Source organism: Trachemys scripta, chromosome 2, assembly GCF_013100865.1.
Source record: "Trachemys scripta elegans isolate TJP31775 chromosome 2, CAS_Tse_1.0, whole genome shotgun sequence".
Classification (NCBI taxonomy): Eukaryota; Metazoa; Chordata; order Testudines; family Emydidae; genus Trachemys; species Trachemys scripta.
The window spans coordinates 119,021,778-119,049,023 of NC_048299.1; the positions used below are offsets into that span (position 1 = coordinate 119,021,778).

At 39.7% G+C, this 27,246-nt stretch overlaps 1 protein-coding gene across 1 annotated transcript; it reads right to left on the reverse strand.

Moving 5' to 3' along the window:
* Positions 1 to 2,722: 2,722 nt before the first annotated feature.
* On the reverse strand, positions 2,723 to 27,246 carry NDUFS6 (NADH:ubiquinone oxidoreductase subunit S6). Its single transcript, XM_034761480.1, has 4 exons — positions 27,054 to 27,246; positions 20,559 to 20,612; positions 5,489 to 5,611; positions 2,723 to 2,873 (listed from the first exon to the last, which is right to left on the reverse strand). The coding sequence occupies exons 1-4, from the start codon at positions 27,192 to 27,194 to the stop codon at positions 2,805 to 2,807; spliced, it is 387 nt and encodes a 128-aa protein (XP_034617371.1). The 5' UTR covers positions 27,195 to 27,246; the 3' UTR covers positions 2,723 to 2,804.

Genomic DNA, 27,246 nt, shown 5'->3' on the forward strand with positions numbered 1-27,246 from the left:
TGAAAAGGATTGAGAGATTATATTTTAATCAACTAAACACAATCATCCACTGCAATACTGTAGCAAAAAGGCATATATTTTTTTCTTATGCCGCTGTCTCTGCCCATGTTATTTTGAAATGCTGATATTGATTTGTAAAAAAGATTACAAATAGCTGCTGTTGCCTGATATTAAAAAAAGTGTACAGAAAGTTAAGAACGCTTCTAAGGAGCAGTTTTAGCTAGACCCCAGATTGGGAATCAGATTAATAAATTATTTCCTGAAGAGCAATACAGGAACCAATTAAAGGGAAATGCTGTTTCACATAGTATGTCATCAAAATATAGGGTCTGGTGTCACTGACACTGGATTTAACACGAGAATATTAAAATTAGTATGTGTAGTTATATATTCTAACAGACTAATAAAGGTAATCTAATCTCATGCTTCAGGGTATAATCCAATGCCTTTCACTGGTCAGGGCCAAAAAATTGCCATATACAGTACATACACAATAAAAATCAATTTGGCATCACTTAGTCCCATTTTTCATTGACTGCCAAATGTTTGTCACAAGTCCTTAAAGAATTATTTTTAGTATACTTCTGCATAGCTACTGTGCATATAATACAATAAATGATTTATATGTGCAGTTTATGCACACCTTGTGTATGCCACAATTCTGTGGACACAGAAGTTACTGTAAAGATACTGCTTGCTGCAGAATTGTGCTTCAGAATCAAAGCTCATTTAAAATAAAGTCAAAAGCCTGAAGACAGCACTTGACATTTAAATTATTTCACACCAAGCCAGTATGCTTATCCCACAATATAGGGCTGCGTCCTATGCCTTTCCATGTGCCAAAAGCCCCAGTTGCCAAATCCTACAACTTCTACAATGCAGGTGTGTAGGAAGTTCAGAAATATTTACATCAAAAACAAAGTATAGGAACAGCAAGTTGAACTGAATATAAAAATAAACAGGGTTAAAGTATCAATTGTATTATTCACTTTGTATTCAATTCAGTAAAAGTTTCCAATTTTTTAAACTTAATTTCCAGTCTGCTGCTACAGAGTGCAACAGAATTCAAGTTTACCTTTCCACTAAATACATGGGGGTTCTCTTTGATAGCTAATCTACATCTAATTTCTCCTCTGCTGTTGATGAATCTTGAAAGGTTATTCTGAGGTACTGCAATATTCTTCAGCATTACAGAAATGCTTAATAAAATAAGTTATATCTGCAAACTATTCTAAGTGTACAGGTGGAGAAAAAAAGATTTGAAGATTCACGCCTTCCACTCAATCTGCTGAAGAAAAACACAAAAAAATGATTGTACATACATGAATGGATAAAGCGGTGTAGTTCAATGTTCTACTTTTTGAACTTAGTCCACATAAAAACTAGAATGTAGATGGTCTGGTTCTCCATTATCCTGCACCAAATATAGTAATTTGCACCAGTGCTAAGTGGTTATAAAATCCCACTAATTTGATCTGATAGCATTTTGTACCTACTTCACAATCCTGTAAATGACTACAAATGGTGCAGGATAATGGACAATCAGATCCTAAATGTCTTTTCAGCAGTTAAGATAGAAAGTGACCAAGATTTACTGGTTATCAGCATCATTAACTTTTTGAAAAACTTTGAAAGTTTGTTTTTCATATTTATGAAGAGAATTTAAGTGTGGTCAACCCTTTTCATTGTACTTTAGACATTTTGTGAGGTTTTCAAGATGGCTGAGAAATATAGACAATTACTATATACTGTTCTAGTCAGCCATAACTTCTAGCTTTGAAAATGAGAAATCTCTATCCCACACAACAAAAGAGCAAATGGATTTCAATTTAGTTAGTTATTTATATCAGCAGAGAAATGGCACACAATGACCAATCTATGAACAGGAGTAATAATGAAGCCAAGAGACAAAAACCTAGAATTATCAAACCTCATATCCTCTAATCTGAAACCCAGGTCTAATTCAGGGTGGAAAAGAAATTATATATATTTAACCTATCAAAAGGGAAAGGGTATCAGATTTCCATTTGATTTCAGCATCAGTTTCAAGTCCAAGAAATTTTACTAAGAGGCATCCCAGATGGCAAAAGCATAACATGGCACGAGGTCTATTCTATGAACAAATTGATATTAGAATTTCTACCTCAAAACTTATTTACATTCATCTCTCAAAACACTTAGGGCTGTCTACACAGTAGGATAATGTGCACTACTGGGCTGTGATTTCTAAAGCACATTAATGTGTTGTGCATTAATTGGTCCACGTAGACCAGGGGTAGTCTGTTATTTTTGTCAAGGTCCAAATTTCTTGCTCAAGGTATAGTCAAGATCCAGATTCCAGAGAAAATAATGAAAAAACCACAACAATAATATTAATATGTAAAATAAAAAGATTTTGGGGTCTGTTCAAAAGCATCTGGTGATTTAGATTTGGCTCACGGTCTTCCCATAATGTAGACTCTGCTGGTGCACACTAAAAGTTCTCAAGAAAGCCTCAACATAGTACTATACACTACATTAAAGAGCACTAGGGAAACTTTACTGTGCATCAGTAGAGTCTACATGGACCAATTAACATGCAATATGTTAATGCTCTATAAAAATCACCCCCCTAACCTGCAGGGTGCATTACCTCACCATGTAGACAAGCCCTTAGTTTTTCATGTTTTAATCTATGGAAACGCCATTGTGCAAGATATTTTTTTAAAACAAATATAAAGGCTTTGAGCTTTTAAATTTCATTTATTGTTAATATTTTAACACAAATTATGACAAAATTCTGCAGGGCATGAAGGGATGATCTTTCAGTGATGATGTTTCTGTTTAAACTGAAGTCCACAGTAACCACATGTTCCAGTTTTTGTATCTTTGTCCTGCAAAAAGAAAACATCTCAATAAAAAAATATAAGACTTGACAAGTATAATTTTAATTTACTATTGTAGATTTTAAAAATTGCACTTCATTAAATTACCTGTATATTTACCTATCTTCTTCCTAAAATGACTAACATCCTGATTCAAATATAGTTAACTTTACATTTCAATTGTGATATCTATACTGAAATTTGACTAGAAGTTGCATTGAGGGGGTCATGTTTGACTTCCATATCATGCCCAGTTTCCAAGTTATTTCTCTCCTCCTTTTAAAAATGCCAGCTCTATAAGCTCAAAGTGGGATCTGAAAATCAAGCTGTTATTTCTATCAGTATATCAACAGTAAAAGGTTTCTCAAGCCAAATTGGACCCTCTGACACCTGTGCAACTCCTCAAATTGCAAAGTTACCACAAAAAGTAACTTCACTGGGTTTTCAGATGTCACTGATTGGAATTTAACAAACATTGTATGTTGATTATTCAAAATAAAATAGTAGAGAGTAACTCTCTTAAGACATGTCTACACTGGGAGTTCGGACAATTGCACAGTCCTATAGTGTAGCTGACAAAGAGAAGGAAAGTTCAGAGGCTGAGTTCTGAGGGACATCCTAAAGGGGAACTTTGGAAGAAGAATAAGATTATTGTGAAAAGTCCAGGCAAGTACAGCCAAGAGTTGTTAAGTAACAATATAAAAAGCATTTATAGAATCATAGGACTGGAAAGGACCTCGAGAGCTCATCTCAAAGTGCAGAAAATTGATTTGTTTGTTTGTTTTAGAGCCAAGGTACCATAGGATTAGTTTGTTTGCTCAACTCAGACCATAGAACACGAGTTTGACTGATTCTGCCAGCAAGACATTTTCCTGCCATTCTCATCCTCAAAACATAAGCTTCCATAAGAGCTAAGCACTTGTCACTGGCTTTCCAGCTGCTCTTCAACATCAAGTTCATTCAGGAGCAGTCTCCATTCATCTTTAGCATCTCCCACAAATGGCAAAAATCAACATCAGTGATTTTGTGGCACAAAAATAAGTGACAAGCAAAGACTTCAACTTGAGAAAAACATGCCAATCTTCTTTTATGCAAACTAGCAATTAAATAAAAGGGACTGAAGCACTTTGCCTTGGATATTTCCTCCAGATGGATTTAACTCTCAGATCCACTATCAGATATTTCCAGTGAAGAAAAAGAGGAAAAATACAGAAACTAAAAGAATCTTCCACCATTAGAACCGAAGATCCAGATTACTACCCAAATATATATTTATAAAGGTGATTTGTTGCACTGAACTGAAACGAACAGTGAGAAATTGTGAAAGTTAAGTCACAGAAGAAAAGACAACTTAATTCAGAACTGTGAATTAAAATATCTACACTTCTGTCCATTCAGCTCCACATCCATTGAGAAAGTTTTCTGTATACTCACATTAGTTTGTCCAAAGCTACATAATGGGCTGGGAATGACAATAGCAATTTAGTTGGTAAAAGCATCTCAATCTTTCACATCATATCTAAGAGCCTTATAGACTGTGGATTCCATTATTTTGTTTCATTTATAGAATCACAAACTTTTCAATTTTAAATATAATTGAGCCTTTCCATGTCTGAGTAATAAATATACTTATAAAATGAATCATATGTTTTCTTCATAAAACGTATGGAGTTTTTCCATATTGGGAAAAATCACAACGATGCTGACATCAAATAAAACCACCAATTTAAAAAAAAAAGAAAAGAAAAGAAAAGAGTTCTTGATGGTCATCTTAGCCAGAGACCAAGTGGACATAGAGAATGAAGATTTTAAACTCAGATTATGAACTCTTAATCAGGGACCATGTCTTGTGTGTGTGGCGAGCACCCAGCATGCTACCAGGCCACCAATAATCACATCCTACTTACACTTAGAAATGGTTCCTCTAAAATGACATGCATTGGCAGGGCAGCATCCCGGAAACTGTCAGTACTTATGAACAGCAAGATAGTGAGGGGAAGTTCATACTGCACACGCTCTCTTAGGATATATGAAGGACTTCCGTCTTCAAAACTGTCAAACCAGCATTTTATACAAGTACTAAACTGATATGCTTTAATTAAAAAAAAAAAATTATCTAAGAAAAAAAAACCTTACTTTGAAAAACAGAGAGACTATCATGAATCTGCATAGATATTCAGGACAGAAATGTCCCAATGAAAGTTCCTACTTTTTGTTTATAAGGCATTATTTGTTCCTAGCTGATCTTTCCCTAGCTCACTTTGCACTATGCCTTTGTTTGATCATGCCATTCCTTCCACTTCCTCTTCCCAGGATCTAATCTAAAACCTATTGATGTTAACAGAAAGATCCTGTTAATTTCAATGGACTAGAGATGAGGGTCATGTTCAGTCATTTAAGACTGTAAACTCTTCTGAGCAGAAAACCTTACCCCTATATGTTTAGCCATGCACACCAATGTTATTATAGAAATAATAAAAGTGACAGTCACTCTCTCCTTTGCAACTCACTAAGCCAAAACATCTAAAGAGTGAGTGATTTTACCTACCATAAATAAATTAGTAAATAAAATATACTACATGTGATACAGGGGATAGCACAAAAGGAGATTAAAGTTCTGTTACCAAATTTATGTACACTTTAGGATGTCCCAGAGCTCCACCACCACCATCACATGATATCACTCGGCTTTCAACTTTATTCACAGGCTGCTCTGCTATTAAGTCAATAGCAAAGGTCTCATTTACCTGCAATAACAGAACAAGAGAAAAGATTTTTCCTGAGGTTCACTGCACTAAGGCACAAATCAGAAGATCACCATCTGAGCCCCTCAGAAACCAAATTCTGCATAATAATTTTTAAAAGAAGCATTATTAAATATTGAACAGATAACCATAGGTGATTGTTTAAGGGAACGAACTAAATATATACTAAATATCAAGCAAAGCTTATCTAATTTCTACCAAACTATGGGTAAATTTCCTTGCTTTAATAGAACAACAGCAGTTTAAACTCCTTCATGTTAGGAAAAAGATTGGGATTTTTTAATATAGTGAACTCTGAAGTGCACAGAAACTCCTTTAACAGCATATATCTGAAACAGAAACTTTGTATTTTATAAATAGTTTATAGACATTTAAAATAATAATTACCTCAACTTGAAGCAAACAGAGTTCAAAAATAACTTTAGATCTATTCAACTGCATTAAAATATGGTCTTGTCACAAATCTGTCCAGGCTTTCCCAAATTCACTGTCTATACTCTTCAAAGACTCAGACCATTTACCTTTGATTACACACATTTCTAATTAGAGTGTGAACTCTGCTTTTATACCAAGGAACAAATTCTGCCCTCAAATCTGAACACAACGTTCGCTGACTTTAATAAGTTCAAATGAACAAATATAGAATTCAACACAATTCATATTTTTATACACACAGTATCTCCTGAACAGCAAACAGGATTTAACTTTGATCTCACAGACCAAATGGGAGAAAGTCTAGAAAAAATATTTACAGATATCTGTAAGTACTGAACACTAACTTTAATAGCTATTAAAGTACAGCTTATTGTATTAAATTAAAATAGGAACATATGGTGAAACACAAAGTTATTCTAGCAGTTTTAATTGACCTGTATTTGTCAATGAACAATATACACATTGTTTTCCCTTTAGGGCTTGAACACAGACTAACATACCACTTTTCCCAAAAAAATAACTTTTGTTAATACATGCCTGTTTGATGCTGGCCTCTACTTTACTAGAAAAGCTGGGTATTTTTAAAAAATCAGTTTTATATACACAAGAGTATAAAATATTCTGCAATGTCAATCAAAAGAAGCAGTATCTGCTGTGTGCATATCTTCACAAGTATTATATAAAACATGCAATTTGATTGGTTTTGAAAAATGCAGATACTCATGGGGAATACAAGCATAAGGTAGGTAGGTTTATATCAGGTGAATCTGAAGAGCTAAAAGTAGTTACTTTACAGTTCTGGCATATGGCAACATGTAACAGATTCCCTGCTCCCAAATTATGTCTTCCACACAGGATTTAAATTCTTTAATACAAGATTAGAAAATTCATGTAGCTAATCAAATCAGTTATCCAGACTGAATGTTTTAATAGCTAAAGAAGTTAATCAATAATTTCCATTTTGAACCAAGTTTTAGCATAGCCTCAAACCAAGATTTAGCTATTTACCCACAAATACACACGTGCAAAAATTAGAGATTGCATTTTAAAATATGAAACTTTAAAACAATCAAATAACCATAAATACAGAAACTTTGCTGAGCCAGTGTCTCAATTTCATTGGCATTATGCATGTGTGCACAAGTGGGTGGAACTTCAGTTAACATGGGAGGGCTTGGGTAATTGTGAAAGTGGGCATGGAGGAAGTCCTTCCTCCTATATAACAGGAGATAGGGAGCACAGAAGGAGATATGGCTCTGAAGTATAGCTGATGCAAAGGCAGGAATAGAACCCATCTCTCTGACATATTCAATGTCCAACAATTTCCTTTGCCAAGGGAACCTCTGCCTCATACACTACACAACTATGCCTCATGTACTGTTCAACTTGCATGGAATATATGGAAAAACAATAAGTGATCAAGTAATTAAGGACAGTAATAATGCACATGCATGGGGTGGGGAGAATTAAGGTTACAAGGCTACCTTGATTTCAGATTTACTACCAGTAAAGTTCCTCACTTTGCAATTTTAATATTCTTTGGCTTGGACTACATGACGGGTTTTCCAGGTGTGCAACCTGAAACTGGGAGCCCTCTGTCCAACCAAACTGGATTCCCTCTCACCTTATGTAGCTGTGACAAGCTGCAAACCTCTGATAGGTACTGCATTTAACAAAGACATCCACAGGCAGGGACACACCCAGTTGAGTTACATGAATGCTTCTCCAACCCACTCATGAATTAACAATAGAGAGGCTCCAGCCAATTCCCCCCAGCTCCCCAACTTTATTCCCCTGAGCTGTACCAGCCTGACCAGAATACATTTATAACCCAGTCTGTCCCTCCTCAATATGGAGAGGACATGCAGCACCAGTATTTATTCCTGAGCTGAGGTTTCCCAAGCACTTCACACAAAATACACTGTTTTAGGTAAAACATAAAACAGGTTTATTAGCTACGGATAGATTTTGAGTGATTATGGTGGTAGGCATAAAGGACAGAGATGGTTACCAAAGAAAATAAAAATAAGCACATGATCTAAGTTTTATAAACTAAACAGGATTTGAATCAAGCAGTATCTCAACCCAATAGATAGTACAAGCCAGTTAACAGAGCTACAATACACAGGCTGGAATTCCCCTCCAGTTCGGGAACACCTTCACCCTTTCAGTCTTTGTCCTCTAGATGTTGAGTTGTGGGGGGAGTGAGACCAAGTGATGATGTCACTTCCCCTCTGTTACAGTTTCTTCCAGCTTGCTGGAAAGATCTTTGCTCCAGACATGGAGGTCCGCCTCCATTGGTCAAGCATTCTCCATTGTCTACGTGGTCTCTCTGAGAAGTCTCCATTGTATACAATTCCTAGGATAGTCATTGTGAGTGTGGATTCCCTTTAATGGGCCATTAGCTCATCTGGCTACTCCATTGTTGTACCTGAAAGGCTGGTTGTGGGTATTCCCCACCTCACAACATATTTCAATAACACACATAGCAAAACTTCATAAATTCACATACCATAACAACACATACAATCCAACAGGACATTAATGTTCAACCGATGAAAACTTTTAAAATTATATCTCATAAGGCATACTTTGTCAAAACATATAATTATATGACAGTGCTGAATATGGGGGTTCCAGGATGCTATTCTGAGGCACACAGTGCCACAAATATGAGTTAGGTTAGTATGTTGTTATGAATGACTTATTATAATGTACTGTAATAATATTTTAAACTGACAAACATGGACAAGTAAAGCAACTGATCTCAGTTATACTTGCCCTTGCTGGATATTTCAATTACACCCCCCCTTCCTAGTTTAATTGCATTAATGAATTGCTTCTTATGCTTTACTACATGAATTATATGTACCTCTTAATTTACAATATTCATACTGAAAAGCCAACCAGGCACTCAGAAGGTGGGAAATGCAGAGTTTGAGGTCAGAGTTTCAACACAATCTCTTTTCCTCCCTTAAGGCAGCAGCAGAACATGGATAGTGCCTCCCCTCACACACACACTCCTATTGGGCTTGTGTGTTCAGGAGGCAGAATCTAACATAGTACAGCTCATGTTCTCTCACACATGCTTCCTATATTATACCAGCACTACTCTTAGTCAACTTGAAACTATTATACATAGCTTGTTGTTTAATCAGTGAGACAGATATGACAATGTCCTGTAAAATACTGGACAAACCTTACTGAATTAAGTGTAAGTATTTTAGCAGACCATTGTATTGAAAATGCAAAGGTTTGTGTACTATTGCGGGATTGCATGGAATTTCTTTAGCGGGACTAATGCAATCTCTGGGAGATCTTAGGCACTTCAAAGCACTTTGGGGACAATACTTGTAAAGTGCATTTCCTAGAAAATAGTTGCGTGGCAGGGGAAGAAAGGAAAATGCAAATGACCCACCTCAAATCCATCCTACTGAAGCTGTACTTTAAGCAGGAACCCATTGCCTGGCTAATGACCTCTTCACTGTCTCTTCAAAGAGCCAAACTGGATAAATGAGGGACTCACTGAGTCATGGGTTATTCTTGTTCAGAGCAAAGGGTTTGATTAACTTAAAACCACGGTTGAAGGATTGCTCCTACCACAGCCCGTGTTGCAGTTGAGGTGATCTCTGGCAAGCTTATTAGCATGTGTGGTGGTTCTTCTATTATTTTTTCTATGCTTTCTCTGTATTGCTTTTAAGAATAAAATATGCTTGCTTAAAAAACGCAATGAGATAACATAACTGGGGCAATTATACTGGGTACCATCTGAGGAGAGAAACAAACAAACCTGCTTTGGTAGACTGTCCTTTGCTAGGAATAACACTGTTAAGGCAGGAAACTGTTCTGGCTGGAAATATCCCAGTCAAAAGGGAGCAGGACACTTGTCTCCACCCAAGAGAGGTGTTGGCTGGGGAGCCTGAAGCATAGAGTGGGTGTACTTGCTGAACCACAGAGGGGGAATACAGGTGCAGTTGACCTGAACTGTGACAGTCTTTGGACTTTTTGGTATTCACACATTATTGTTTTACAACAAAATACATTTTTAGTTTGTATTAACAATTAGTCATTTTTTAAGAGAATGCCCAGCCTTTGGGTGATACTGTATCTTCCTAAGAAACTGCTAAATACCGTGGACTGAAAGCCTGAGATTTTCAAAAATAGCAGCCTACAATTAGGCTTCTAAATCCATATTCAAACATATAAATAAAGCCCTGATTCAGCAAACACTTTAAAATACATAGTTCTCTGAACAGGGATGGACTTAAGTGGCCTGATTTTCCAAGTAATGAGAATTCAGCAGCTCCCACTGAAAATCAGGCCACTTAAGTATCTAAATATTGATTCAGAGGTCTAAAGTTAGGCTATTTTTGAAAATACTAGCTGAAAATTACAGCTAAAAATGCACATTGTTCTAAAATGTAACATCTATGCCTTTTTTAGACTTTTCAATAAGCCTTTAATTCCTAAACAACAACTTTCAAGAGCGATTCTGGTGACCAAGCAAGCCAGCCTTAAAGTAAAAAAAATAGCATTAAGGAGTCTACAGAAGGTTCTTAACTTTTGATCAATTACACTGCTCTACAGCCAAAATGCTTCTGAAATAAATGTAGTCAAACTTTACTAATTCTGGGTCACTGAGAACGAAAAAGATGCTTAAAACTGTTGATTGGCTCTAGTTTTCAAGATATGCTATTGGGTCAGTATATACGACCCTTGACTTGGGAATGCCGGAGGATAAGTGAGTTATAAAGGGAAGGGATCTCAATTTAAACCAGAAATGACTAAAATACATCTTTGACTGGATCTATGAATAAATTTATGACTGGGTTTAGACAGTACTTGCTTTTTAGGCAAAACAATGAATGAATGATGCAATCTGAAGCTGGTATTGCGTCATACATGATATGAATTGCATCATGTTATTCCTAGAAGTCATGGATGATGCAATCATAACGAAGCTTACATCACTCTGCTGAACAAATTGCCCTATATCAGCTTTAGAAATCATACAGTGTCGTGCTCTCTTATTTGTCAGTGTTTGATTTTGCAAAGGGACACATTTCTGTTTAGCCAAAGTGAGCAGAGATGCCTCGTACTTGTGTGAACAGTGCAGATAACTTCTGCTATGTTTGTGCTGAAGTGACTTTTGCATCACAAAAGCGCAGTATAACCACTATGGTTAAGAAAGCCTATCACCTTTATTTTGGCTGCAAAATTGGAGATCAGGACAAGAGGTGGGTCTCACACACATGCTGCAACACTTGTGCAACAAATCTTCACCAGTGGTTGAACAGGAAAAGGAAATCTATGCCTTTTGTAGTGTCAATGATTTGGAGAGAGCCAACAGATCATACCAGCAATTGTTACTTCTGCATGGTGCCTCCAGTTGGGAAAGGTGTGTCAAAGAAGAAAAAGTGGACTGTGCATTATCCAAACATTCCGTCAGCTATACGCCCACGGAGGAGGACTGCCGGTTCCTGATGCACCAGAATCATTCTCACTTGAGTCAGACGAGGAAGAGGAAGAGGAAGAGGATGAAACTTCTGGTCCTGAACCATCAATGTCACAGGACCCACATTTTCTCCCATCCTCCTCCTCTGAACCACACCTCATAACACAAGATGAACTGAATGACCTTGTCAGGGATTTGGAACTACCCAAGAGTAAGGCAGAGCTGTTGGGCTCCAGACTACAGCAGTGAAATCTCCTGGCAGGTGATGTTAGGGTTTCCATGTTCTGTGACCATCAAAAGGATCTTGTCCCATTCTTCTTCATGGAAGATGATCTTGTAGCCTGCAACAACATCGATGGTGTGATGGGAGCCCTCAACATCATTCACGATGCAGATGAGTGGAGACTGTTCATTGATTCATCGAAGACGAGTCTTAAAGCTGTTTTACTGCATAATGGCAATGTTTTGCCATCAATTCCAGTTGGTCATGCAGTCCATATGAAGGAAACCTATGGCAACATGAAACAATTTTTGAGGTGCATAAACTATGACCAACATCAGTGGCAGCTTTGTGGCGATTTGAAGGTTGTTGCTTTCTTGCTTGGTCTGCAGACTGGATACACAAAGTACTGCTGTTTTCTCTGCGAATGGGATAGTCGTGCAAGAGATTCCCACTACATCAAGAAAGATTGGCCACTCCGACAGTCATTGGAGCCTGGGAGGAAAATTGTTCAGCATCCACCACTTGTGGAATCAAGGAAGATTTTGTTACCACCCTTACACATCAAGCTGGGTCTGATGAAGAACTTTGTCAAGGCCATTGACAAAACACAAGCAGCTTTCAAGTACCTCCGTGGAAAATTTCCAAGGTTAAGTGAAGCTAAGATAAAGGAAGGTGTCTTTGTTGGTACTCAGATTCATGAACTTCTTCGAGATGATGCATTTGACCATGCACTGCGTGGCAAGGAAAAGACGGCATGGAAAGCCTTCCGGTTAGTGGCAATAAATTTTCTCGGAAACAACAAGGCAGACAACTACAGGTTGTTGGTGGAAAACCTCCTCAAGGCATACAAAAGCTTTGGTTGCAACATGTCACTAAAGATACATTTTTTGCACTCTCATCTAGATTTTTTTCCACCGAACTGCGGAGCAGTGAGCGACGAGCGTGGCGAGCAATTTCACTAGGACATTGCAACAATGGAGAAACGCTATCAGGGCAAATGGAGCCCATCAATGCTTGCAGACTATTGCTGGACAGTGACAAGAGATGCTCCATTTAATGAATACAAGAGACAAGCCAAGAAGTGCCGAGTAGACATTGAACAGGACTAAACTATGTACACAATAGTTTTTTGCCTTTTGTTTCATAATAAATTGTATTTATATAACCCTTTTGCTGATTTGTAAAGTGTTACATAAACAGGACAGGTGAAATATTATCATGTAAAGCAACCATAAACACATGAAGAGACCTAAGTTTACAATTTATGATTAAAACTCTACTATGTACACAATATACATAGACATAAAATGTAAACACTTAAATATCTTAGAAACAGTAGCCAATCAGTTGTTTTAATTGTCATATTTGACTTCAGCACATCAAAATACATAATAAATAGCACATTTTATCTCTGAAGCAGACGACGTCTCAAAAATTGTAGACCAGTGTTATTAGGGTTTTGTTGATATTTATTATCAATTAGATGTGCAGTTGTTTGAGAGAAATCAGATTTATCTTTCTGACTGATGAGGGAGGAAAAAGGAGGTTTAAAAACATTTTAATAGATTTTAAAAGGTAAGTAGTGGTTTACAAATCCTTATCTTGTTTTCAGTTAAGCGATACAATGAATTATCTTGCAGTATTACAGATTGCAGTGAATGATTAAGTTAGTTACTTGTTCAAATAGGTGATTTGAATTCATGGATGTTACTTGTTCATGTGATTACTAAACCCCTTTTCCTTTCCTTATATTTTCAATTGCTTATTATTTCAATAAACCTAGTGGAGTAAGCAGATTTGTTAGCATCTATATGAAACATCCTCTCTAAAAATCTAGTTAAAGTGAACCATTAAAACTACTTCATATTTAACCATATTTTAAACAATAGTTCTGAAACACTCAATGAGCCATCATGTTGCCTTAACATTTTGGGGGAAAGAAATAGATATGCTTTGCAGTTTAGCACTGCAAGGGCTGTATTTCCAAGTTCCAGAATTTCCAGCCACTTCTGGATTAAGTAAAAGCACAGGTGCTGTACCTCAAGGAAGTTATTTACAGATAATATCAGGTTACGAGGATTAATTTCCTCACTGGGCCCCTTATTACCTATCAGTTTAAGATGATGGAAAAACTTCAACTCCATTCCTGCTGTACCAAAGTATATCTTCGGGTAAGTCTACGCTACCTGCCATATCGGCGGGCAGCGATTGATCCAGCGGGAGTCGATTTATCACGTCTAGACTAGATGCGATAAATTGACCCCCGAGCACTCTCCCGTCAACTCCTGTACTCCACCGCTGCAAGAGGCGCAAGAAGAGTCGACGGGGGAGCTGCAGCAGTCGACTCACCTCGGTGAAGGAACCACAATAAGTTGATCTAAGTAAGTCGACTTCAGCTACGTTATTCACGTAGCTTAGATCGATCCCCCACCTACCCACCCCAAGCGTAGACCAGGCCCAACTCTTGACTTGCCCACATCAAAATAAGTGCACCAGGAAGTAATGTTAAATATTTATAGCCAGCAAAAAAACATTTATAGTCCACAATAAAACATTAGCAGTTTGCTTCTCTTCAGAGGTGGTAGCTCAGATCTGAGTAAAATGGCTGCTGCATGTCATGCATAGCTCCCCACAAAGAAAAAGCAGTCTTCCTCATTCAGCAGTTGATCTGTCATTCCTTTCAACCCAGATCCACAGTATTGACTCATTCCACCCACATACTGAGTGGGTTCAGTTCCAAGCGCTATGTTCCACCTGGTCACAGGGCAAGAACATAACTAAGGCTGCCCAGACCTTTCAATTCTGATAGTTGGAAAAGGGTTGCCCTGGTTAAGAACCCCCTCTTGAACTATCATCTTGGTTCTATTTTTGAACAGTCCTGTATGCTTCTGTTTGAATCCATTAGGTATCAACAGTGACAAACACAGCAAAATACCTCCTCAGTGGAAACAGCAATGCTAGAAAATAGTTCCAGGATCTCAAACTTCAAGAATGCAATGCATATTCTAACAAGAGCTCCCCAATACTGGCCAATTCCCAAAATTCACTGTACCAATAGTTAGATGCCAAGGCACCAGGGGATATATGCATAACCAAGACTGTATAGATACAATCATGCTGTAAGAGTACTAAACATGAAACAGAGCTTCTGTACGGATTTGATTAAATCCACTAAAGACACTGAACTTCCATTTTCAGAAAGCATAGCTGGCATGCTTATAAATGCAATGTTGAAAAGCTGGACTTGAAAGTCACAGACTGATTCTGCCGTTTTGGATTCTTCTCCAGTACAGTATTCTGCCACTTACGCCAGAAGGGTAAATATGAATTCAAGCAAAGAAAAACTGTGTCATTATAGTATAACATACTTATCTTGAAGACAAATTAGAGGATTGGGCCTAGACAAATTACAGGATTAGGCCAAAAGAAATCTGATGAGGTTCAACAAGGAAAAGTGCAGAGTCCTGCACTTAGGACGGAAGAATCCCATGCACTGCTACAGATTAGGGACCGAATGGCTAGGCAGCAGTTCTACAGAAAAGGACCTAGGTGTTACAGTGGACGAGAGGCTGGATATGAGTCAACAGTGTGCCCTTGTTGCCAAGAAGGCAAACGGCATTTTGGGCTGTATAAGTAGGGGCATTGCCAGCAGATCGAGGGACGTGATCATTCCCCTCTATTCTGCATTGGTGAGGCCTCATCTGGAGTACTGTGTCCAGTTTTGGACCCCACACTACAAGAAGGATGTGGAAAAGTTGTGATTAGGGGGCTGGAGCACATGACTTCTGAGAAGAGGCTGAAGGAACTGGGATTGCAGAAGAGAATGAGGGGGGGATTTGATAGCTGCTTTCAACTACCTGAAGGGGGGGTTCCAAAGAGAATGGAACTAGACTGTTCTCAGTGGTAGCAGATGACAGAATAAGGAGTAATGGTCTCAACTTGCAGTGGGGGAGATCTAGGTTGGATAGTAGGAAAAACTTTTTCACTAGGAGGGTGGTGAAGCACTGGAATGGGTTACCTAGGGAAGTGGTGGAATCTTCTTCCTTAAAGGTTGTTAAGGTCAGGCTTGACAAAGCCCTGGCTGGGATGATTTAGTTGCAGATTGGTCTTGCTTTGAGCAGGGGGTTGGACTAAGTGACCTCCTGAGGTCCCTTCCAACCTTGATATTCTATGATTCTAAGATTCAGAAGGGGAAAAAAAAGAGACCACTTACATATTTTAGTGCCTGTACAAAAGTGGGGATTTTAAGAAAAATTGTAATATAAGTAGACTAAAAAATATTTATTTGAAATGGTGTCAGATTTCACCCTTCACCCAAAGAACATTTACGTTCTCATTTTCATAATTAAGACGTAGACCAGGAAAGTTAAAGGTGATCCTGCTAAGATTTATTTTAAAATGGGCTTGTGTCTAATTTGGTTTTTCTAAGATGTATAAAGAAGGCCCCCAAATTTGTTTCTTTTTTTTTTTCTTTACCCTTAAAAATATGAGGATTGTCAAGTCTGGTGTTCACTAGTTTTACCAAAAGGAATTCAGGGACGTCTGAGGGACTTGTTTTGTGAACTCCAACATCTACCTCAATGGGCAAGGGTGTTTAACAAAGGCAACACAGTCATGTAATCCTGTACATAAACTTAACAAGATCCATTTTAAAACTAGTTAGGTTGTTTGCCCCCACTAATATTAGAAGGCTGTTCAAGAACCTCACTCCTCTGTAGTAACACTGTACTTACTATAAGATATATTAATGAACTAAGGCCCCATCCTGCAAACATTCACACACACAAGTAGTTCCATTGATTTCACTTTGTGTACAGGATCAGGACCCAATACTCTAGTTGTCTAGCAAATAAGTACTTACCGGTAACTTTGCCAAATAAATAGTCTCATTGGCCTTCAATAGGACTCCTCATGGAGTTAATGTGTTTAACTGTTTTGCTGAACTGAGGCCTGACTTAATGCTGTAATTAAATTTTAAAACCCTATAAATGGCAGCACATTTTCCCTATTATTCTCAGTTATACTTAATCTGTAATATATTGTCTTAATTAGTGTCCTGAGTACTTTTCATATAAATAACGTTCATGGACTCTAGCACACACAATACTACAGATACTTTACCCATGCAGCTAAGGTTGTAGAAAAAATGTGATTATGTAATTAAGGACTATTGTAATGCATCCTCACATAGAACAGAATGAAGGTTGCACATGCATCCTTTGCTATGGTATTTCATGAATATTTAGTGCTTACCCATGCAACTTTAATGGTCTCAACTTGTTTTTGGTATTGAATTACTAGGAGAGAAGGGGGAAGATATTTGTTTTTAAAAAGATGTTCTACAGAAGCTTCATAATAAAGTGTTCTATAATACATAATCTTTTTTTATTCCTGTATGCCAGCTCAACAGCAACAGGGCCCAATGAAGTCTATCCACCATCATATATAATATTAAAAAGTTGTTCTATAGAAGCTTCAGGCTGTATGACTTCCAAGTTTTGCAGGTTTCCAACAAACTGCAAACAGTGCGCTGAATTACCACAATCCAACTCCCACATAACAATCTTGTGCACCATATGGGATCCAGGGGAGCTTTTGTTTCCACTGTGCACTTTTCAAGATCAGTTGGAACCCTTTCTCAGCCCCTAAATTACCATACACAGTGTATGAAAGTTCTTGCTTCAGCCCTGACTCTATGGCCCCAAACCTGCATATATTTGCACACATACTTAAAGTTAAGTGCATGCTTAAGTGTCTGTAGGATCAGAGCCTAAATTGATTGGACTGCACATTGTGAATCTAACTTAGTGCACAAACACATGCCACCAACCTTCTTCAGTGCACACTTAACAAAAAGTTACTGCACACGGTCAGAACCCAGTTTCAATTACCTAGAAAATAGTGAAATCAAAGTCTATATCTGCTGAAATAAGGCTGAGACTCCTCTTCGGTGGAAACTAATTTCATGCCAAATTTCAGCTTCCAGCCTTATGCATTTAGGCAGTAGGATTGCCCAAAACATGTATTCCTTTCAAACTCCCATTTTTCCCCAGAGATTATAAGGCCAGAAGGAATCACTGTGATCAACAAGGCTGACCACCATCACCACCCCACCGACCAATATAAATACACCACAGGACTTTCCTAAATTAATTCCTGTTTGAACTAGAGTATCTCTTTTAGAAAAAGATACAGTCTTGATTTAAAGATTTCCGGTAACTACAAATCCACCACAACCATTTATAAATTGTTCAAATGGTTACTCTTACTGTAATAAATGTGCACCATATTTTTTAGTCAGAATTTGTCTAATTTCACTTCCAATCATTGGATCTTGTTATATCTTTGTCTGCCAGAACGGAAAGCCCTTAGTCAAATTTCTTCCCCTCATGTTGGTACCTATAGACAGTGATAAAGTCATCCTTTAACCTTCTCTTTGTTAAATTAAAGAGACTGAGCATTGTTACATTAATTTAGATGGAATATATGAGCCCAAACAGTTAAAGGTGTCAATACAACCCAATCACTGTCCAACATTAAACAGTTTTAAACCAGGTTTGGGGTTTGGTATACAGAGACCTCAGCCTGCTTAGAACCATGGCAAACAGACCATTAAAAATCCTAACTTTTTATTAAAGATACAGAAAAGTAGGAAAACAGTCAAAGTATTTGAAATGTAAAGTATTAAAGAAGACTTTCATTTTAACATGCCCCCCTTGTTCCCTTTAGCTGGACACTTTTTAAGAAGGAAAAAAAATCCTTGTTTGACAATCTTTTAGGTGGTATTGAAAATGGTAATAACTCTCCTTTTGGGGAAATAAGAATTTAGTAGAGATGAGCTGGAGCTGTCGTTATTGCTGTTAAGTGCAATCCTAAGACAACAAAACAAGAAACACACACACAAAGGGAGAGAAAAAGAACCTCAAAGATAGAAGCTGCAGCTTGTCTCCCTGGTATTGACTTTCACTTGCAACCTTACTGCTGGAGAAACACAGGTACAGCACAGTCTTATCAGCCACTCTCAGGCCTGGCAAACTCATATGAGCATCAGGCTATTTAAGGCATCACTTTTTGCTGCCTCTTGCTTGTCACAGCTTATAGCAGTGTTGTAAAATATACAGTCTTAGCAGACTATGCCAGACTCTCTTTAGAGAGACGGGAAAAGAATAGTAGAAGAGAAGAAATCAGGTAGGGAAGGAAAAAGAAGACACTAGTGGGGTGAGGGTGAGAAAGAGTCTCACAGCTCAGGTGGTATTTGGGATTTAGCCTAAGCCAGTGGAGGTAGCAATGTTATTTGGCTCCTTCTTCCTGGCCTGGTCTGCTCAGGATCTCTCTCTGGACCGTCTTCATCCTAATCATGAGACCAAGGAGTCCAGAGGGAGGGAGGATGGCAGCCATGATGGTGAACCTCGTTCCAGTAACCAATCTTTCTCCCAAAAGCTTTCTTTAAGGACCCCAAAAGGGAATGATGGGTGGAATATCCCATCCCTTCATCATTTTGTCCACCAATTAGGTCTAGTTTTATACACGGCAATTCTGGTTCTACACTTCTCTTGTTACCAAGCATAATCTTAACACAGTCCTTGAGTCATATCGGGAGACTTTTTTGTTTGGACTAATTCAGTCTGTCTCACTTTTGCACCTTTTCCCATTAATATTTGTTGTTACAGGTTATTATGACAGCTCATAAACTTACACTCACTTTTTACAATTGAGCTAACAAGTAGAGTAAATTTGTAGGTCCAATTATCACAACAGTTCTTTGAGTAATAAGGTACATTTTCCAATTCTTTCACTAATCTTGTCATGCTCAGAAAAACAGATGAAACATTCTTGCTCAACTTTACAAAACAAGTCAGCCTCTAGAGGCTAAGCCCAAGCATAGGAAGTTTTCAAACAACTGAAAAGTCAGTTATAATGTAAAATGTTATGTAATTTTAACTAAGCAAATCATGATCAGTACTCTGCTATAATAGAGTACTATTATTGCTCTATTTGGAACTGCTGCTGGAAAGATCAAGACAAAGTAAGCTTCCACAGACAGATCATTCATTATTAAAGGATAGTCAAACAGTAATATAGTACTAAAATTCTGTATGAAATGTGGTTACTCTCTCATTATGTGTTTTTACAGCACCTAGAACAATAGGGGCTTCATGTCACTGGGGACTCTAAGTGCTACCACAATTCAAATAATAAACATGTATCAAGTATCTTTTGATAATCTATTGATTACTTTTACATTCATCTATGGATTTAATCCAGTTTGACAGAATTTGATTTTCATGGAGTAGATGGAATAAAATGTATTGTTATTAACTGAAATTTAGTGGCTAATATATACAAATTTTAAAAAGTTTAAGAGGAAATTCTCCAGAGTAACAATATTTGAGGGAGTAGGAGTTAGTAAATAAAATTTAAGGCTTGTCTAGTCATGGTACTATTCCAGATAACTACATATGTGGACACACTTATTCTAGAATAAGAGTGCCTTGTTCCTGTTTATCTTAGTCCAGTGGGTTAATAGCTGTTCCTGAATAACTCCACAGGTAGACAACCCCCTAGATCAAAGCTGTGGAACAGAGGAGTATATAAGCAGTCTGACATCAAAGCAAAGAAGTACACATCAGCGAGAGTCTGGAGGAGCAACTTGTTCGAAGACAGCGCAAAACAGATCTGTCATTTCTACTTTGTAACACATTTTAAAAATTGTAGACATTAAAGCTATTTATTTTGATAAACCTAAATATTTAAGGCATCATTACTCAAGAAAATTAAAATCATATCCTGAAGAGTCTAGCTACTATGTGTTTTACCTCCTTCTGTCGAGCAACAAATCGAACCTTCCTGTAGTCATTTTCTTCATAAACCTGAAATACAAAATAAGTTGTATCTTAATTAGAAAGTAGTTACCATGACTAAGGGATATGAATATTTAAACTACAATAAAAATCTGCTGGCAGTTCAATACAAAAGTGAATTGACTTTCTGGGCTTCAAGTTCATTGTCATCTTGAGGATGGGGATTGAGGGCGGAGTTATCACTTCCCACAAAATATTTCAAATGGGCAAATGATACAATTTAGAACATAAGAATGGCCATACTGAGTCAGACTAATGGCCCATCTAGCCTTTCTATCTTCTGAAAGCGGCCAAAGCCAGGTGCTTTAGTGGGAATGAATGGAATAGGCAATCATCATCATCCACGCTGGCAATCAGAGGCTAGGGACACTCAGAGCATGCTGTTGTATCCCTTACCCCCTTAGCTAAAAAGACATTGATGGACCTATAATCCATCAATTTATCTAGTTCTTTTTTGAATCCCGTTATAGTTTTGGCCTTTACAACATACCCCGGCAATGAGGTCGACAGGTCCTCCTTTACTTTCTCCACACCAGTCATGATTTTATAGACCACTATCATATTCCCTCTTAGTCATCCTTTTCCAAGCTGAAAAGTCCAAGTCTTTGTAATTTCTCCTCATATGGATGCTGTTCCATACACTTAATAATTTTTGTTGCCTTTTTCTGCACCTTTTCTAATTCTAATATATCTTTTTTTGAGAGGAAGTGGCAAAAACTGCATGCAGTATTCAAGTTGTGGTCATATCATGGATTTATATAGTGACATTATATTTTCTGTCTTATTTAGATCCCGGCACTGAAAGAAAATTCGTATCTGCAGCTGATCCATAAACATGGTCCGTTCCAAGATCTCTTTTGGGAGTGGTAACAAGTAATTCAGACCGTATAATTTTGTATATACAGTTGGGATTACGTTTTCCAGTATGCATTACTTAGCATTTATCAACATTGAATTTCATCTGCCATTTTGTTGCCCAGTCACCCAGTTTTGTGAAATCCCTTTGCAACTTTTTGCAGTCTGCTTTGGACTTAACTACCTTGAGTCTCATCTGCAAATTTTGCCTCCTCACTGTCTGCCCCCTCTTCCAGATCATTTATTAATATATAGAACAGTACTGGTCCTAGTACAGATCCCTGGAAGACACCACTATTTACCTATCTCCACTGTTAAAACTGACCATTTATTCCTACCCTTTGTTTCCTATCTTTCAACCAGTTATTGATCCATGAGAGGACGTGCCCTCTTATCCCATGACTGCCTACTTTGCTTAAAAGTCTTTGGTGAGGGACTTTATCAAAGCGTTTCTGAAAGTCCTAGTACACTATATCTACTGGATTACCCTTGTCCACATGTTTGTTGACCCCCTCAAAGAATTCTAATAGATTGGTGAGGCATGATTTCCCTTTACAAAAGCCATGTTGACTCCTCCCCAACATATGTTGATCTGTGTGTCTAATAATTCTGTTCTTTATTATAGTGTCAGCCAATTTACCTGGTACTGAAGTTGGGCTTACTGGCCTGTTCTGTAATCACCAAGATCACCTCTGGAACCTTTCTTAAACATTGGTGTACATTAGCTATCCTTCAGTCATTTGGTACAGAAGCTGATTTAAATGACAGGTTACATAGCAGAGTTAGTAGTTCTGCAGTTTCATATTTCCTTCAGAACTCTTGGGTGATCATCTGGTCCTGGTGACTTATTATTATTTCAGGGTTTCAGCTGGCTACCGGCAGGTGTTCAGGGAAGGATCCCACTGCCCACCCCCTTCAATGCACTGTTTTTTTTTTTTAAATATCTCAGTCCTCATAAACATCAGGGATGGCTACAGCTGGAGATGAGACACTCGTGGGCTGAGCCAAGGCTCTGAGGTGGCACTGAGCATTCTCTCTCTCAGATGCTCATGCGCTCAGGATCTAACCGTATGTGAGGTCAGGAAGGAATTTCACCCCAGATCACACTCACAGTGACTCTAGGGGTTTCTGCCTCCTCTGTAGCACATAGAATAATAGAATCATAGACTTTAAGGTCAGAAGGAACCATTATGATCGTCTAGTCTGACCTCCTGCACAACGCAGGCCACAGAATCTCACCCATCCACCCCGGTATCAAACCCCCAACCTATGTCTGAACTACTGAAGTCCTCAAATAATGGTTTAAAGACTTCAAGGTGCAGAGAATCCTCCAGCAAGTGACCCATGCCCCACGCTACAGAGGAAGGCGAAAAAACCCCAAGCCTCTGCCAATCTGCCTTGGAGGAAAATTCCTTCCCGACCCCAAATATGACAATCAACTAAACCCTGAGCAGGTGGGCAAGACTCACCGGCCAGACACCCAGGAAAGAATTCTCTGTAGTAACTCAGATCCCATCTAACATCCCATCACAGGCCATTGGGCATATTTAACGCTAATAGTCAAAGATCAATTAATTGCCAAAATTAGGCTATCCCATCATACCACCCACTCCATAAATTTATCAAGCTTAGTCTTGAAGCCAGATATGTCTTTTGCCCGCCCTGCTACCCTTGGAAGGCTGTTCCAGAACTTCACACCTCTGATGGTTAGAAACCTTCATCTAATTTCAAGTCTAAACTTCCTGATGGCCAGTTTATATCCATTTGTTCTTGTGTCCACATTGGTACTGAGCTTAAATAATTCCTCTCCTTTCCTGGTATTTATCCCTCTGATATATTTACAGTGAGCAATCACATCTCCCCTCAGCCTTCTTTTGGTTAGGCTAAACAAGCCAAGCTCTTTGAGTCTCCTTTCATAAGACAGGTTTTCCATTCCTCGGATCATCCTAGTAGCCCTTCTCTGTACCTGTTCCAGTTTGAATTCATCAAACACGGGAGACCAGAACTTCACACCGTATTTCAGATGAGGTCTCACCAGTGCCTCGTATAACGGTACTAACACCTCCTTATCTCTACTGGAAATACCTCGCCTGATGCATCCCAAGACTGCATTAGCTTTTTTCATTGCCATATCACATCGGCGGCTCAGTAATCCTGTGATCAACCAATACTCCGAGGTCCTTCTCCTCCTCTGTTACTTCCAACTGATGCGTCCTCAGCTTATAACAAATATTCTTCTTATTAATCCCTAAAAGCATGACTTTGCACTTTTCACTATTAAATTTCATCCTATTACTATTACTCCAGTTTACAAGGTTATCCAGATCTTCCTGTATGATATCCCGGTCCTTCTCTGTATTGGCAATACCTCCCAGCTTTGTGTCATCCACAAACTTTATTAGCACATTCCCACTTTTTGTGCCAAGGTCAGTAACAAAAAGATTAGATAAGATTGGTCCCAAAACTGATCCCTGAGGAACTTCACTAGCAAACTCCCTCCAGCCTGACAGTAATTCCAGGCCTCCTCCGCCTTTAGATCCACAAGTTCTTCAGTCCAATCCACTTCCCTAATTAATTTCCTTAATTTTTTAAGGTTAGCCCTTTTGAAATAAAAAATCCTAGTCACAGATCTATTTTTGTTCATCCTTCCATTTAGTTTAATTCACTAGGAGGTTGGTGAAGCACTGGAATGGGTTATCTAGGGAGGTGGTGGAATCTCCTTCCTTGGAGGTTTTTAAGGTCAATCTTGACAAAGCCCTGGCTGGGATGATTTAGTTGGGGTTGGTCCTGTTTGAACACGGGGGTTGGACTAGATGACCTCCTGAGGTCCCTTCCAACCCTGATATTCTATGATTATATGACAGCGGCGCTGGCTGCCACGCCCCCAGCCAGTGGGAACGCCCAGAAACTTCTCCCTGCACTCCAGGGAAGGGAGGTCATAAAGCACGGTTTAGGGGAAAGGGACAAGTCCGGGCCCAATGGGGGAGCTGGTAGTGACTTGGGGGGGGGAGGGGGAATGGAGTGTTAGGAGAAGCGGGACATGAAGGAGAACAGAGAGGAGAGTCTGGGTTGACGGTGAGGGTTGGCGGGGGGGGGCAGTAGGAGGGAGGCGACAGCCCTGGGGTGAAAGTGGGGGATAGGCAGGTGGGCAGTTATACTCCTGGGGGAATTCGGCATCAAAAAATTAAACATTGTATACAATATTTTAAAATTCTGCATATTTTATTTGTCAAAACAACATATAATCACACCAGTTCCAAATATTTCAATTATTATTTTCAATTTTATTTTCAATTATATTATATCTAACAAGAGACACACAAAAATTCCCCCATGAGTAGAGAGTTAAAGAAACCCGTTTCTCTGCCCTACCACGCACAGTGCCCAGCCATGCTCCCTCCAGCCCAGACACTCATAGCCCCTCCTCATCCACAGCCCAGCATGAGGTGCCCCCTATCCCAGACACCCACACCCCCTACTCCCTCAGAGCCCATCTGCAGAGCTCCCCCTGCCCAGACACTCGCATGCACCTCCTATCCCTCAGATCCCAGCTGTGGGCCTCCCCACGGCCCAGATACCCACACCCCGTCCTCACCCAGAGCCCAGCTGCGGGGCCTTCCCAGCCCAGGCACCCCCTACTGCCCAGAGCCCAACTGCAAGTGCCCAAAGCCCAACTACAAGCGCCCCTTGGCCCCCCCCCCCACCTGCACCCAGACGCTTGCACCCTTCACCCTCCAGAGCCCAGGGGATCCAGAGGAAGAAACAGCCTGATACTGGGTCCCAGGCTTGTGTGGAATTTCCTGCATGCCACCTCCTTTCTTCAGGCAGCATGCGAGGAACTGGAGCTATCAAGAACCCCCCTGCTCCTCCTCTCTCCTTCCTCCCCCCGCAGTGTATAGCTCAGAAGCCCCTTGTGGCCACCAGCAGCTCTGCAGCCCATATCTGTGGGAGAAAAAGGAAATTCTGCACAAACAACATAAATTTCTGCGCAAATTCTGCATGGGCAGTGGTGCAGAATTACCCCAGGAGTATATTGGCAGTAGCAGGGAGATCAAGGAGAGCCCTTGTGTGAAGGTGGGATTTAGTTGTGTGTGTGGAGGAAAACAGTAGGACGGATTGGGGGGGGGGGGAAGAGCCCAGGTGTGAATGTTGGGGGAGGGGCTTGAGCCTGGATTGTGGTAGCCTTGGTGATAAAGCGTGTGTGTCTCAGTGGCCCTTTCTCCCTGCAAAAGATGGGCACCAGCAATTTTCCTCTCCACCCCAGTAACTTTACTGTTTCACTTGAAGTCATGAGGGATGGTGAGGCAAAGGGAGAAACAGCCTAAAGAAACTAACATTTAAAAAAGTTTTGTAAATATTATTGTACCAAAGTAGAAAATACAGCTTTCAAAAAAATATATATATATATTTTTAAACATAATTTTGGGTGGAGGAGGTGGGGAAATGCAGGTGCAATTCCACTGAGTGGGCTTAATATGGCTCAGAAATATGCTAATTAAGCATGTGTGTTCAGGCCCCAAGCAGGCCCTGAGTGTTTTAACCAAAAAAAAAAAGAAAGTAAGGGAAGGATATGGAGCGGACCCATGGGGGCATTTCTGGGGAGGGGAAATACTGTGAGGGACCATAAAAAGCATGGCAGTGAAAGTGCAATCTCAGGGCTGGTCTACACTACCACAGTAAATAGATCTAACTTACGCAACTTCAGTTACGTGACTGCACTGTCGACGGGAGAGTATCTCCCGTCCAGGCCATTTCTACACTATGGGGAGAGACTGACCTAAAATATGCCAATTCAGCTACATGAATAACATAGCTTAAGTCCATATATTTAGATCTACTTACTACAGGGTCCACACTACATTATGTGGACGAAAGACGCTCTCCTATCGACTCCCCTTGCGCTTCTTGTTCAGGTGGAGTACAGAAGTCGATGGGATCTTTACTAGACCTGCTAAATCGACCACCGACGCATCGATCTCCCGGTAAGTGTAGACAAACCCCCAGGGAGGTGGAGTACACAAATGGATTTAATTTAGTGTGTCTTCACCAGACCCACTAAATCAATACTCACTGCATTGATTGCAACACTGTTGATCTACTAGTAAGTTTAAACATGCCCTCAGCTACTGAATTACATACGTCAGCTGAGGGGCCTGCTAAAGAGGACAGCACACAGCTCCATTGATAAAAGCTAATCGTAGCGCAGGTGCAAGTGCAAGTATTATTGCAATGGGGAATGGCTAGTGTGGAAAACAGATTTGAACACGCCAGCAAAAAAGACCTAATCACATATTTGTACTGTGCACAAGCGCAGCAGCGCCCTGATCCGACTGGGGACTCTGGCTACCACAACACACCAGGTTACAAGGAAGCTGAAGAAGCAGCGGAGTGACACCCCTCAACACATGCATCAGAGACACGGGAAACCCAAATTGGAGAGCGACTCCGGAGCCGGCAAACAGCTCCCAGTCTCGGGAATCCTCCTGGCTTTTGTGCCGCGGCCGGAAACGCGTAACTCGGGGGCACTCACCGGCCCCACCCGGGGCGGCTCAGCTCGGGGGAAGCCAGCAGCCCATTCCGGCACAGCAACATTACCTGTCCCGTGTGCGTCACGCTCTCACCACTCTCGGACACGCGCGCGCCGTAGCCTCTCCGGGGGAGTGCGGCCGCCACTCGAACTGGAGCGAGGCGCCTTAGCAACAACAATCTGCGGAAGGTCGAGTAGGGCGCTGCCATTTTGAATCAACCACGTGATCGAGCAACCTGGAGCCGCGGCTGCACATGCGCA

Excerpts from the sequence above, each read along its gene's own strand:
- NDUFS6 (XM_034761480.1), bottom strand. The coding sequence starts at position 27,194 with ATGGCAGCGCCCTACTCGACCTTCCGCAGATTGTTGTTGCTAAGGCGC. Across the intron at positions 20,613-27,053 it reads GCGTGACGCACACGGGACAG|GTTTATGAAGAAAATGACTA; the intron begins GTAATGTTGCTG and ends TTTGTATTTCAG. Across the intron at positions 2,874-5,488 it reads CTAAAGTGTACATAAATTTG|GACAAAGATACAAAAACTGG; the intron begins GTAACAGAACTT and ends TTCTTTTTGCAG.